This window comes from Panthera pardus, unplaced genomic scaffold (assembly GCF_024362965.1).
Source record: "Panthera pardus isolate Hobbes unplaced genomic scaffold, ASM2436296v1 HiC_scaffold_11, whole genome shotgun sequence".
Classification (NCBI taxonomy): Eukaryota; Metazoa; Chordata; class Mammalia; order Carnivora; family Felidae; genus Panthera; species Panthera pardus.
The window spans coordinates 91603773-91616222 of NW_026526666.1; the positions used below are offsets into that span (position 1 = coordinate 91603773).

Here is a 12450-nt window from a genome sequence, read left to right on the forward strand (position 1 = left end):
AAGCACTTGGCTACTTGTTAGCTATTAGCCAGCCGGGAAGGGCAATAGTCTAATAACCTTCATCCCCCAGATCAAAACAAGAAACTGCGTTCGTGGGGCGCCCGGCTGGCTCAGTCAGTGGAGCGTGCAACTCTGGATCTCGGGGTTGTTGGGTTCAAGCCCCACGTTGGATGTGAAGGTTACTTGCAAATAAAATCTTTAAAAAAGAAAGAAAGAAACTGCATTCTTTAATGTCCAGCATGAGCTGTGTCCCATTCTTAGGCTTGGACGGATGCTCTGGGAAGGAGAAAGAACATTAGGTCTTAATTTTCTAAACCCATCTATATAGTGATAAGGGAAAGAAATTAGACAGAAATCTGTTTTTGTGGAGGGAAAAAACTCAATTTCCCAAAGCTTTGCATCCTTCCAGAGTTGAGGGCAGGGAGGTGACAAGCAAGCCTGTGATCTGGAGGTGAGGCTAAAGGGGGAGTCTGGAGGACAGGCGTGTGGCCTCTCCTCTCGAGTGAGGCAGGTCAGGGGAAAGAGGGAGGGTGGCGGTAAACTGCGCACCTGAATCCAGCTAATGGACCAGCACTGACAAATGAGAACCCAGGTGCTCAGGCCCTTGCCGCCCGTGTGTGGTGCACAGACCAGAAGCACGGGCATCACCCGGGACCTTGTGAGAAAGGCAGCATCTCAGCCCCGACCCCAGACCAGCTGACCAGAATCTGCCTTTTAACCCGATCCCCAGGCGACTCGCCGACTGTCACAATTTGAGGCGCCTGTACTGTGGAGACTCCGCCCGTCTACTTCCCGGTAAAGGGCACTATCGGGTCCACCAAGACTGGCGTTTTGAGAAACGGCCAACCCAAAGGCGAAAGGCCCCCTCCTCACCGAGATGTTCCACATCATCTTGATGGCTAAGGGAAAGCCAGGGGCCCGGGAAGCCGGCTCCTCTTCCTGGGGAGCGGTATCTGGGCCTCTGCCAGGAAGAAGCCCGATGCTCCTTGCCACCTCCAGGCTCTGAGGCAGCACAGGCACGGTGGCTTCGTACACAGCTGCGCTGCAACCCTTGCCAATGGGCTGTCCTATCACATACTCCTCCAGCCGGAAGCCCTGCCAGCATCGGGTGTCCAGTGGGTCCGGGAGCAGCTTGTTTTTCTGGGTGAAAATTGCCTGTGAGGAACAAAACAGGCGCGATGAGCCAAGGTGCCTAATAAAGCTCAAGTAAAGGGAAGTCGGGGGAGTGGGGGAGAGGCAGAGCCAGGCGAGGTCTTCGCCGACAGGATCAAGAGCTAATAAAAGCACAACCAAACTGGGTTTTACTGCTCATCCTGGGCTCAGGCCACCTACCTTTCTCTCCCGTTACTCGGAAGAACGTTTTCTCAAACTCTGTACCTTCGCTGCAAACAGAGACGGCCCAACACAGAACACTTGTTAGTTAAGAGGCCAAAACTTCTAAATTCCGCAGCTGGCACACCTTGCCTGTTGAGCTCCCGGCACAATCTCAGAGGCTTCTGATCTCAGAGACCACTGTCTGTCGTGCAAGGACCCTGGCAGGCAGCTGCCACTGGGTGGTTCTCGGGAGCCGTGGACGGGCAGCTCTCCTCCGGTCTTCAGAGGAATCCGAGGGTGGTGTTTGGGCAAGTCTGTGTCTGCTACTAATGCCATCGCAAAGGGTTTTGGAGGCTTTGTACGGGCTGCCAGCCCGGCAGCCGGATCTGCCCGATTGTTCCCCCTGGGCAATCAAACAGTCTGATTTCTGGTGTCCTGGGCCGTGGGCACTGGCTACCTCCTTGGGTTCCAACACGGCTCTAATAATCCTAAACTGCCTGAAGTCTACCTCAAGTGTGCAGTTTGCAGGGCTTCAGGAGAAAGGGCAGTGTTAGGGAATGGGAATGGGAGAAAATTGGAAACCTTAGTTTGGAGAATCATAACCAGACACTGGAGGAAATCAGAATTCACGATCCAGCCCAGTTTAAGAGGCAAACAACAAACATCCAAACACAGTTCATCTAACGTCCACAAAGGTCTGATTTTTTTTCCTAAAATCACCCCCACTTCCACCAAAGATAACCAAATTAAGACTCCAGCTTTAACAACGTTGGCCTAATTATTTCCATGAGCACTGCAAGAGTGACTAGCCATATAGAGTTTGCCTTTTTTTTTTTTTTTTTTTTTTTTTTTTAAATCTGCTTTGCTGGAACTTCTCAAAGAATTTCAGACTGAACTTTTCATAGCCTCTCAGGGCTAAGAAGCCAAGCCAAGTACTTGCCATCAGACTCTGTCTGCAATACCTATAGATTCGGGTAAGTTCCTCTCTTCTTGAGGTCCCTAAAATATCCTGAGGTTCCTGCACCTGCCAGAAAATGACCTGCTGGGAACCCTGTAAGCAAGTACAAAGCTGACTTTTCCAAGGCACTTCATTGGCTCCAAAACGTCAGCCTTAGTTCCTTAAAGCTGTCTGCTCATATCTGAGTCAATGCACGTCTCCCTCAAATATGATAGTCCTGTCAAAGCCCTGATAATATAACCAATGTTTCCAAATGTGTCCTGTCCTAAGAACAGATTCTTACTGAACGTATACAAATACATACATTGCCATGAAAATATAAGAATACTCACTGAGAGTTTCCGAATCTGGAGGGATCAGGTGGGGAGAAAAAGATAAATGTATCGTGTTTGTTTACAAAGGGATTATTCTACCAAATTTCTGCAAGTCATAATAGCTTAAGAGAAAAACACTTTCCTTAAACCTGGAAGAGCAAACATTAGAGAACCAGCAGCGTTTCAATCAAGAGTCATTATCTTCCTCAATTCATTCAGTCCCATGTTACTAATTCTCGCTCTGTTTGAGTGGTTTTCCTGTTAGTTCCAGAAGTTCTTACTCAGTTTGGCTTTATCATCTTACTGGTATGAGAGACCCGTATTTGTCAAAAGGCCTTCCCATGAATCTCCTTAAGCTGAAACCCATCTGTAATAGCATCAGAGTAAAACAATAACTATAAATGACAGAAAACTAAAAAAATGGCCATGGTTTTTCTGTGACACAACACTTTAATAATTGGAGTTACAAATGATGACATTACCCCAGCACATATCAAAACCTTAGGAATTTTATACAATTTCTGGAAAAGTTATAGCATCCACTCATACAATCTAAGGTTTATCCTCACTTATTTGACAGTGCTTCCCATGTAATTTGACATACCAAATAAACAAGCCTAATTAGTGTAAAAAAAAAAAAAAAAAGATTTCATTTAGAAGTTGAATCTTGGGAAGTTGGTAGAAAGGTTCTTGGGAAGAAATATCAGAAGGCTTTACTTACTATTATTTTTTTAAGTTTATTGATTTGATAGAGCGTGAGCACGAGTGGGGGAAGGACAGGGGGGGGGGGGACAGAGAATCCCAAGCAGGCTCCCAATGTGGGGCTCGAACTCTCCAACTGTGAGATCATGACCTGAGCTAAAATCCAGAGTCAGACGTGTAACTGTAACCACCTGAGCCACCCAGGCACCCCAGTATTTATGTTTGAGAGAGAGGGAGAGAGTGCATGAACTCTCGAGTGGGGGAGGGGCAGAGAGAGAGGGAGACCTGAGACTCTGAAGCAGGTGCTGATCTGTCAGTGCAAAGCCCGACGTGGGGCTCAAACCATGAGATCATGACCTGAGCCCACGTTGGATGCTCAACCAACTGAGCCACCCAGACGCCCCAGAAAACTGTCGTTTGTAACAGGAAAACCAAATTCTAATCGTATATTGACGTACTTCTGATAGCAAAACTCATTCATTCCAACAAGGCGAATTTTTGAAAAATGGTATGTAGTCCCTCCCTGTCACTGCCCATGTTGACATACACTTACTGAGACAGGGCCATCCAGGGTGCTGCATGGAGCTGAGTCCTTGTGCTGGGATGTGCTGACCAGAACCCCCATCAGGAATGAAGGACCCTCAGCTGGTGGGCATGCTGCTAATGGTTCTTAGCTCCCAGGGCTCATGAGGGAGGGCGTTGACTGAAGACACCTGCCTTGTCCAGGCCACGCCCTCTTCCCAGGCGGTCTCACCTAATGGCCATTCAGTACAAGTGTATGAAAGTCCAGCCCTCTGCCCCAGTTTAGGCTGGTTCTAAAGAGGAACCCAACTTTTGGAAACCCCTCAGAGAGTCAGCTGAGGCTTCTGTTGAGGTTGTGTCACTGCTCAACCTCTGCCTGATCCTGTTCTCTCAACCAGCCTTCTCTTCCCCAGGTGTCGACCACTCCCCAAAAAACTTCTTTATGCACTCATCTCCACAATCTTAGTCCCGACCGTGCACAAAATTCCTTTCCAAAGATTTCCTTCTCACAAGTCTTCTACAACTTCTTAAAATCAGGTTTTGTCCTAAGTTTTCCTTCTTGAAATAACCAGTCTCAATTCCCTTGCATACAGACTTGTTTCCCTTAATGGAAGCCAAAAAGAAACCCATGTCAGTTCTCAGTGATTATATTTAGATTACCAAAACACTTTGTAACATGAACCTACTGACTTGCAGTAAACACAAGCAGAACAACAGTTGTGCCTCCTACGCCTCCTACTGGAAACTTTGAAAACACGTCCATTTTAATGAAACCAACAACCCTGAATTAGCTTTAATATTGAATATTTTCCCAAACCACATGAACTTAAAAGTGTTTTCCTCAGTTTTGGAATGCCTAATTCTTACAAGCACTTGCCTTTAAGCCAACTACATTGACCTCTTTGTCAAATTAATGTTAGTAGCACCATCCACAGGTAGAGAAAACAATCTCACATTTACAACACACATGGACACACATACAGACACACAAGCAGGATGCAAATAAAATCTGGGCTGCCTGGGTGGCTCAGTCAGTTGAGTGTCCGACTCTTGATTTTGGCTCAGGTCATGATCTCACGGTCGAGCTCTGAGCTGAGCATGGAGCCTGCTTGGGATATTCTCTCTGTCTGTCTGTCTGTCTGTCTGTCTCTCTCTCCCCCCACCCCCTTAAAATAAATAAGTAAACATTAAAAAAAAGATGCAAACAAAATCTTAAAGGCCCAGTTTCCAAATATATCATAATTTATGGATCCACTGATTGGTCATTTTTCTCCAGTCTAATGAATACTGTGGGAAAGCAGTGTTGCAAAGCAAGAACTGCCCAATTTTGGAGAAAACAGACCAAAGGGCTGCATTAGGGGATCAAATTCACTTTCCATTTTCCGATCAGAATACGGCGGGTTTTGTCCAAAGATACCAAAAGCTGCAGCAACAAACAAACCAAATGAAGCACCGAGTGCCTCTGGGAGCACTGGTTCCTGCCCCAAAGCCAAGGCTTCGTTGTCTGACCCAAACAGCTTCCTAGTCAACTTTCAGACAAAGGGGCGCAGAGATCCACACCAAAGCCCCCTGTTTGGAGGCACCCAATGGGAAGAGGAAATGCGCTCATGTGCCCTTGCATGTCAAGTACTCATCAAGCGGCGTGTCCACCCGAAGCCGAAAACCATTTCCTCGCTGCAAAAGTTAAATTGGGTCCCCAAGGCTGGCAGTGCCCAGTTGGGGTTAGGCTCTGGGCACAGTCCCTAGGACAAACAGCCTAAGCAGTCGCTTGGACTGGTCACCACACTCCCAGAACCGACTGGGGGCTGAGGAACCACAGGCAGAGAGCTCCCGTTGGCTCACAGCAAAATCAGTCACTGAGACAGTGAGTGTGCAGCAAGGAAAGGGTTTTTTCAAGAGGCCACCTAAGTCTGAGACGAGAACCCAAGCCTCAAATCCAGCTATCCAGAGGAAGAGAGTCAGGGATATTTAAAGACCAGAGGAGGGGCGCTTGGGTGGCTCAGTCGGGTGAGCATCCAACTCTTGATTTTGGCTCAGGTCATGATCTCACAGTTCATGGGATCGAGCCCCATGTCAGGCTCTGTGGTGACAGCACAGAGCCTGCTTGGGATTCTCTCTCTCCCTCTGTCCCTCCCCTGGAAGTGTGCTCTCACTCAAAGCAAATAAACATTTAAAAATAATAAAGGCAAGTGGAAAAGGTCTGGGTAAAAGGTTGCTGTTGTGTTTATTAGTCCCATTAACCCTCTGGTTACCAGTTTCACATTCACACATCACTCTTCTGTTCAAACACCTAACAGCTTACTCAGCACCTTGGCTGGGTGCTTCCTATTTGTGAAAACTTTCACAGGACTCATCTGCCCACAAGCGCCTTTCATATGCCTCTCTCTGGACCTGATTCCATTGTGTTGTTCCACCTTGTTTATTTATTTATTTATTTTTATTTTTTTTCAACGTTTTTTATTTATTTTTGGGACAGAGAGAGACAGAGCATGAACGGGGGAGGGGCAGAGAGAGAGGGAGACACAGAATCGGAAACAGGCTCCAGGCTCCGAGCCATCAGCCCAGAGCCCGACGCGGGGCTCGAACTCACGACCGCGAGATCGTGACCTGGCTGAAGTCGGACGCTTAACCGACTGCGCCACCCAGGCGCCCCTCCACCTTGTTTATTTAGCCCGACTCATCCATCAAGTCCCAACTGGAGCTCCTCCCTCTTCGATAACCAGCCTGGACATCTAGCCTACAGCAACCTGTCCTTCTGGAGGATTCCTACAATGCTTCGTATCTATAAGCTAATTCATGATAACTTTTAACTTACGGAAGAAAGGAAGGAAGGAAGGGAAGAAAGAAGAAACATAGAAAAGAAAGACGATCTCACTGTGCCAACTGGTTTCTAAACTCCATAGAGCAGAACCGATGTTCTGTAATCTTTTATCAACCATGGCTTTAAGAAGGAGACTCACAAGAAGTTACAAAAAAAACCCCCAAAACTACAAAGTGTCCTCTCTGTCCCTTCAGTTGCCTCCCATGGTGACATCTTATAAAGCAGCGATACAATATCAAAACTGGGAACGTGAATTGGTGCAGTGCTATCAACTAGACCACAGACCTTACTCAGTTTTTACCATCTTTTAAAACCTGCATTCATTCGTGAGTGTGCAGCTCTATGCAAGTTTTTGAACAGGTGAAGTTTAATATAAAGAATTATTGACTTGGGGCACCTGGGTGGCTCAGTTAAGCGTCCAACTTCGGCTCAGGTCATGATCGTGTAGCTGTGGATTCGAGCCCCGCATCGGGCTCTGTGCTGACAGCTCGGAGCCTGGAGCCTGCTTCCGATTCTGTGTCTCCCTGTGTCTCTCGGCCCCTTCCCCACTCACACACTCTCTCTCTCAAAATAAATAAACATTAAAAAAATTATATAAAAAAAAGAATTATTGACTTTAACACCAAATTGAAATAACAAGGGATTCACTGATAAGGTGCCTTGGTATTTACTGGAAATCCCCCGTCTGTGGTGGAGACTCATTCGTAGGGAGGTGCCTCAATGGAGGCACTGCTCTCCGAAACTGCCTAGGGGCTGGGGGCACCAGGCGAAGCAGCTGAGCGCCTGACACCTCGGGAGTCACCTGCTGGGGTGGCCCCGCGCGCAATGCAGGTAATGAGGAGCCGGCAAAGCAAGCACACCGTCAGGGAACCAGCAAGCCGAAGCCTTTCCTCCCGTAATCCCTCTGGTGCCCTCTACTGACAAGTCATGTCACACACCTAGCAAAGGAAAACAAGTTCAAAGGCCCAGGTCAATTCTCACAGAGCAACAAGCCGAATTGGAGCTGAGTCAATAAATCGGTAAGTGGGAACACCATGGAACTTGGGGTGTTACCGGCGTTCAGTGAATCGGGCTGCTACAGCGTGCGGTGAGCTGAGCAGTGTCACACAGGAAAGAACCATTCCCGTAATGGTGCCAGCAGCAACCCTGTATCAGCCAGGGTCCCGGCAGGAGACAGTAGCACACTCAAACAAGGATGGATACTCTGAGAAGAGTCTCTTGACATGGTTGTGGACAGGTGTGGGGAAACCGGGGGGAGAGCACAGATCCCTGGGGCTGCTTACCTCCCCCAGGTCTGGAGAGGCAGGAGGCTCGTGAGACCCAGGAGAGAAGCATGGTGGAAAGAGCTGCCTGACAGGATGACCGGGGCTGTGACCTTTCAGCACAGGGTGCAGCCCGCCAGAGGCCCCGAGATGGGGAATTAATACCCCAAACCCACGCTTTCCCCTCTGGCCTGCTGGTGCCACAACCCACATACCACTCCAGCCCCCATGTCGAGTGAGCCCAGATGGAAGCCAGGAGTTTGGAGAGCCGTCGGACTCTCCACCGGACCCCGCTGAGGTCCGGCTTGATGGGGAGGGGGTCGAGGGCTGGGCGGGGATGGGGCTGGCTGTGTCCTGACGCTGCTCCTCCAGCCCCAACTTGAGCCCTGTGCCCAGTCAGCCCCCAGAACCTCATATTTGGACAGCACCTCCTCCAACAAGATCCGACGAGGGCCGGGTTGGACACGGCAGGGAGGTCTGAGACGTCCAGGCCCTGGTAGCCGATGGCACAGCCACTGGCATGGCAGCCTTTACAGGCAACACCTGAAACTCCAAGACCTCAAGAGAGAAATGGCCACGTTCGTTTGACCATATCCACTCCTTGTCCTGAAACGTGGCAGCGCCCCCTGCGTCAGGACGAAATGGGCACCTTCCAAGTATGCTCCTTGGTGCCGGTGAAGGGTCCAGTTTTCTGAGGCACCTTCAACACCTGCTGTCGGGACAGGTGTTCTCGCAGAGCCTCCACGTCATACAAGCGGTCAGCCAGGAACTGGAGCAGCGACCTTCCCTTCTTCTGATTGCCCTCCAGGGCCACCGCCCTGCTCAGGGCACAGATGCCCCCAGGACTCCCATGACAGACCGGGGCCGCCAGGTGCAGGGACTCTTAAAGCCCCCAAACTCTTCCTTCAGTCTCCCTCCAGTCTTCTCTTAGCCTGCTCCGATTCTGCCCTAGGCGCCGCCACCGCGCCGGGATGAGGTCAGCTCTACGCAGTTTTATTCCACATACAGATTCGTGTAGTCACCGCCATGATCAAGATTGAGAACTGTGCCATCACTGAAGAACCTCTTTGTGCTACCTTTTTGTATCTGCACCTCCCCTCACCACCCCCACCCTCTGGCAACCACTGATCTGTTCCCCATCTCTATAGTTTTGTCACTTTAAGAACATTATATAAATGGGGGCGCCTGGGTGGCTCAGTCGGTTGAGCGTCCGACTTCAGCACAGGTCATGATCTCACGGTCCGTGAGTTCAAGCCCCGCGATGGACTCTGTGCTGACAGCTTGGAGCTTGGAGCCTGGAGCCTGCTTCGGATTCTGTGTCTCCCTCTCTCTCTGCCCCTCCCCTGCTCATGCTCTGTCTCTGTCTCAAAAATAAATAAAAACACTAAAAAAAAAAAAAAAAAAAAAAGGCCTGTTATATAAATGGAGTCACACAGTATATACCCTTTGGGACCTTTTTCACTAGGCATAATATCCTTGAGGTTGTTACCTGTATCAATAGTTGATGCCTGGTTATTGCTTAATATTCACCATAAGGCTGTACCAGAGTTTAACAATTCACCTGCCGAAGGACGTGTGGGTTGTTTTTAATATTTTGCTACTGTGAATAATGCTATGACCATTTACTATTTAAATCATTTTTAAATGTACAGTTCCATGGCACTAAGCACATTAACCTGGTTGTGCCACCATCACCACCATCCATCACCATGACTCTCTTCATCTGGCAAAACTGAAGCTCTATATACACTCAACATTAACTTCCCATTCCCTCCTCCCTCCAGTCCCTGGTAGCCACCATTCCGCTTTCTGTCTCTGTGAATTGACTAAGTATTTCATATGAGTGGAATCATACAATATCTGTCCTGTTGTGTGTGTTTTTTAAAGTAGGCTTCATACCCAACCAGGGGCTTGAACTCACGACCCTGAGATCAAGACCTGACATCAAGAGTTGGATCTTGTTTGGGGGTGGGAGGGGAGGGGCGCTTGGGTGGAAGTTGGTTGAGCATGTGACTCGATTTCAGCTTACGTCATGATCCGAGGGTCGTGGGATGGAGCCCCACGTCGGGCTCCGTGCTGAGTGTAGAGACTGCTTAAGATTTTTTTTTTCTTTCTTTCCTTTCTTTCTCTTTCCTTTGTTTTTTTCTTTCTTTCCTTCTTTTTCTTTCCTTCCTTCCCCCCTCTCTCTCTGTTCCTCTCCCCCACAAGCACTCTCTCTCTCTAAGAGAAAAACAAAGGTCGGACTCTCGGGGTGTCTGGCTGGCTCCGTCGGTAGAGCATGTGACTCCTGATATCGGGGGTTGTAGGACTGAGCCCCACATTGGGTGTAGAGATTACTTAAAAAAAAATCTGAAAACGAAGAGTCCAACACCTAAGCGACAGAGACTCCTAGGCATCCGAACACCTATCCTTTTGTAATTGGCTTATTTCACTTAGCATAATGTTCTCAAGTTTCATGCATGTTCTACCACGGGTCAGAATTTCTTTTCGAGGCTAAATAATACTCCATTGTATTTAGATACCACACTTTGTTTATCCATTCATCCATCCATGGATATGTGGGCTGCTTCCGTCTTCCGACTATTGTGAACAACGCTGCTGTGAACATGGGTGTACAAATATCTGCTCAAATCTCTGCTTTCAGTTCTTTTGGGCACATACCCAGAAGCGGAATTGCTGGATCAAATGAGAAATCTATTTGTAATTGTTTGGGAACTGCCATACTGTTTTCCACATCTACATCTCCTGCTGACAAGGACAGCAGCTGGGGACTAGGCCAGACATCGCCTGTCACCCAAACTGGCCAGAGCTCAAACATGAGACACTCTGGTGATGGATGAGTCAGGAGAACTGGAACAAGGGCTGGAAACCAGAAAACATGGCAGACATTGCCCAGTCCTTGACCAGCTGTGTCCCTCCCTGGGCAAGTCACACTACCTTCCCTGACCCCCTGACCCCCACCCTAAGCTGTACAATGCAGGCACTGTAGTAACGCAGCGAGTGGTTTCAAATCCCAGGAAGAAGACTGAACCCCTGGGAGAAATGGGAATTCGGCCAGTGGATGGCCTTCAGACTTGAACCACAACAATGGCTCTTCCTGGGTCTCCCGCCTACCTAACTACGCCACAGATTCTGGATTTGCCAGCCTCCGTAATTGCAGAGACAACTCCTTAAAACAAATCTGTTTATAAACACATGCTATTGGTTCTGTCTCTCTGCAGATGCCTAATACAGATTTTGGTTGAACGGAAACACAGATCTCTGAGCTATTTTAAGCATTTGAAAAGCTCAACTCCCACCCCCACCCCATATTCAGTGGCTCCTGATAAATGTACACAGGTTAACTAAAAACTGTTAGGTCCTGTTTTCTACCGCTGTTCATAGTTTTTACTTTGGGTTCAGCTATGTCACTAACTTGGCTAAACTGTGGAGGCTTAGGTTAAAGGCACAGGCCTTGAAGAGTCAGACTTTGGGCACTGGCCTCTATTAGCTGTGTGCCTTTGAGCAAATGACTCCACCTCTCTGAGTACTTTTCCCCATCCATAAACTGAGGATGACAGCTACCTCAGGAACAGAAGTGCTATGATTTAACTGCCATTACATTTTAGAAAATTAAACACAGAGCCATTAGCCCTGGTGCAGCGGGAGCTATAATTAGCAGCATAACGACGAAAAGGTGCTGTTTGAGGAAGGGAAAATGTGAGGTGCTGGCTCCATATCAGATCAGTATCACCGCAAATGAACCTTCACCGGTCATTTCCAACGAATTTCCAGCTCTGACAGAGAGGTAGAGCTTGACCCGCCGCGGCCCCAGGCAGCAGGTGATCCCAGCCCCGCCCCTCGCCCCGCCCCCACATTAGCCCCGCCCCCGGCCGGCGCCCACCTGGATCTCCTGACAGGCCGACGCCGCCCGCCGGCCCTCCGCCTGCTTCTCCTCGATGAGGCCCAGGCCCAGACCGAAGGCCAGAAACACGGCCCGGCCGCAAGGGCCCGCGCCACCCCGGGCCCGCACCGCGAACTGCCGCTGGAGCCGCGCCGCCAGCCCGACCACCGACTGGCGGAAGAAGCGGTAGCGGTCGGGCAGCCCGAGCCCGAGCCTGCGCGGCTCCGCGCCGGGTCCCGCGGTCTGACCCCGGCGTTCTCCGCGGCCCCATCCCGCCGCGGGGCCCGGCCGCTCGGGCCGTCCCCAGCCATAGGCCGGGCCAGGCTTGGCCGTGAAACGCAGCAGTAGCGCTCGACCCAGCTGTAGGCCCCGGCCCAACGCCTGTCGCACCGCCATGGCGGCACCGCGACCCGGTCCCCCAGCCGCAGGCCTCCGGGACGCCGCGCACCACAACAAACTTCAGGGACGGCGCCTCTACGCAGGCGCAGGCGCCGAGGGGCGGGGCGGGGCGGGGCCGCCGCTCTAGCGGTTCCCCGGCTGGGCGCGAGAGGGCGCCCTGTGCGCACCTGCGCGACGGGTAGTTTCTCGCTCTTGCGCACTTTGAACCCGGCGTGGAGGGATTCAGCGTTAAGGAAATCCTGAGTGTGAACATCGCTGGTCCTGGGCCAAATCGA

The 12450-nt window shown here is 50.1% G+C and overlaps 1 protein-coding gene across 2 annotated transcripts in view; it reads right to left on the reverse strand.

The window, feature by feature from the left end:
- Positions 1–12249, reverse strand: part of PINK1 (PTEN induced kinase 1) — a 27174-nt gene extending 14925 nt beyond the window's left edge. For both annotated transcript variants that reach the window (XM_019461621.2, XM_019461620.2), the window contains exons 1-2: positions 11777–12249; positions 874–1155 (exon numbers count right to left, since the gene is read on the reverse strand). In XM_019461621.2, the coding sequence (XP_019317166.2) occupies positions 874–1155; positions 11777–12172 (678 nt within the window). In that variant the 5' untranslated portion in view covers positions 12173–12249. The remainder of the gene's footprint in view (positions 1–873; positions 1156–11776) is intronic.
- Between the last annotated feature and the right edge of the window lie 201 nt (positions 12250–12450).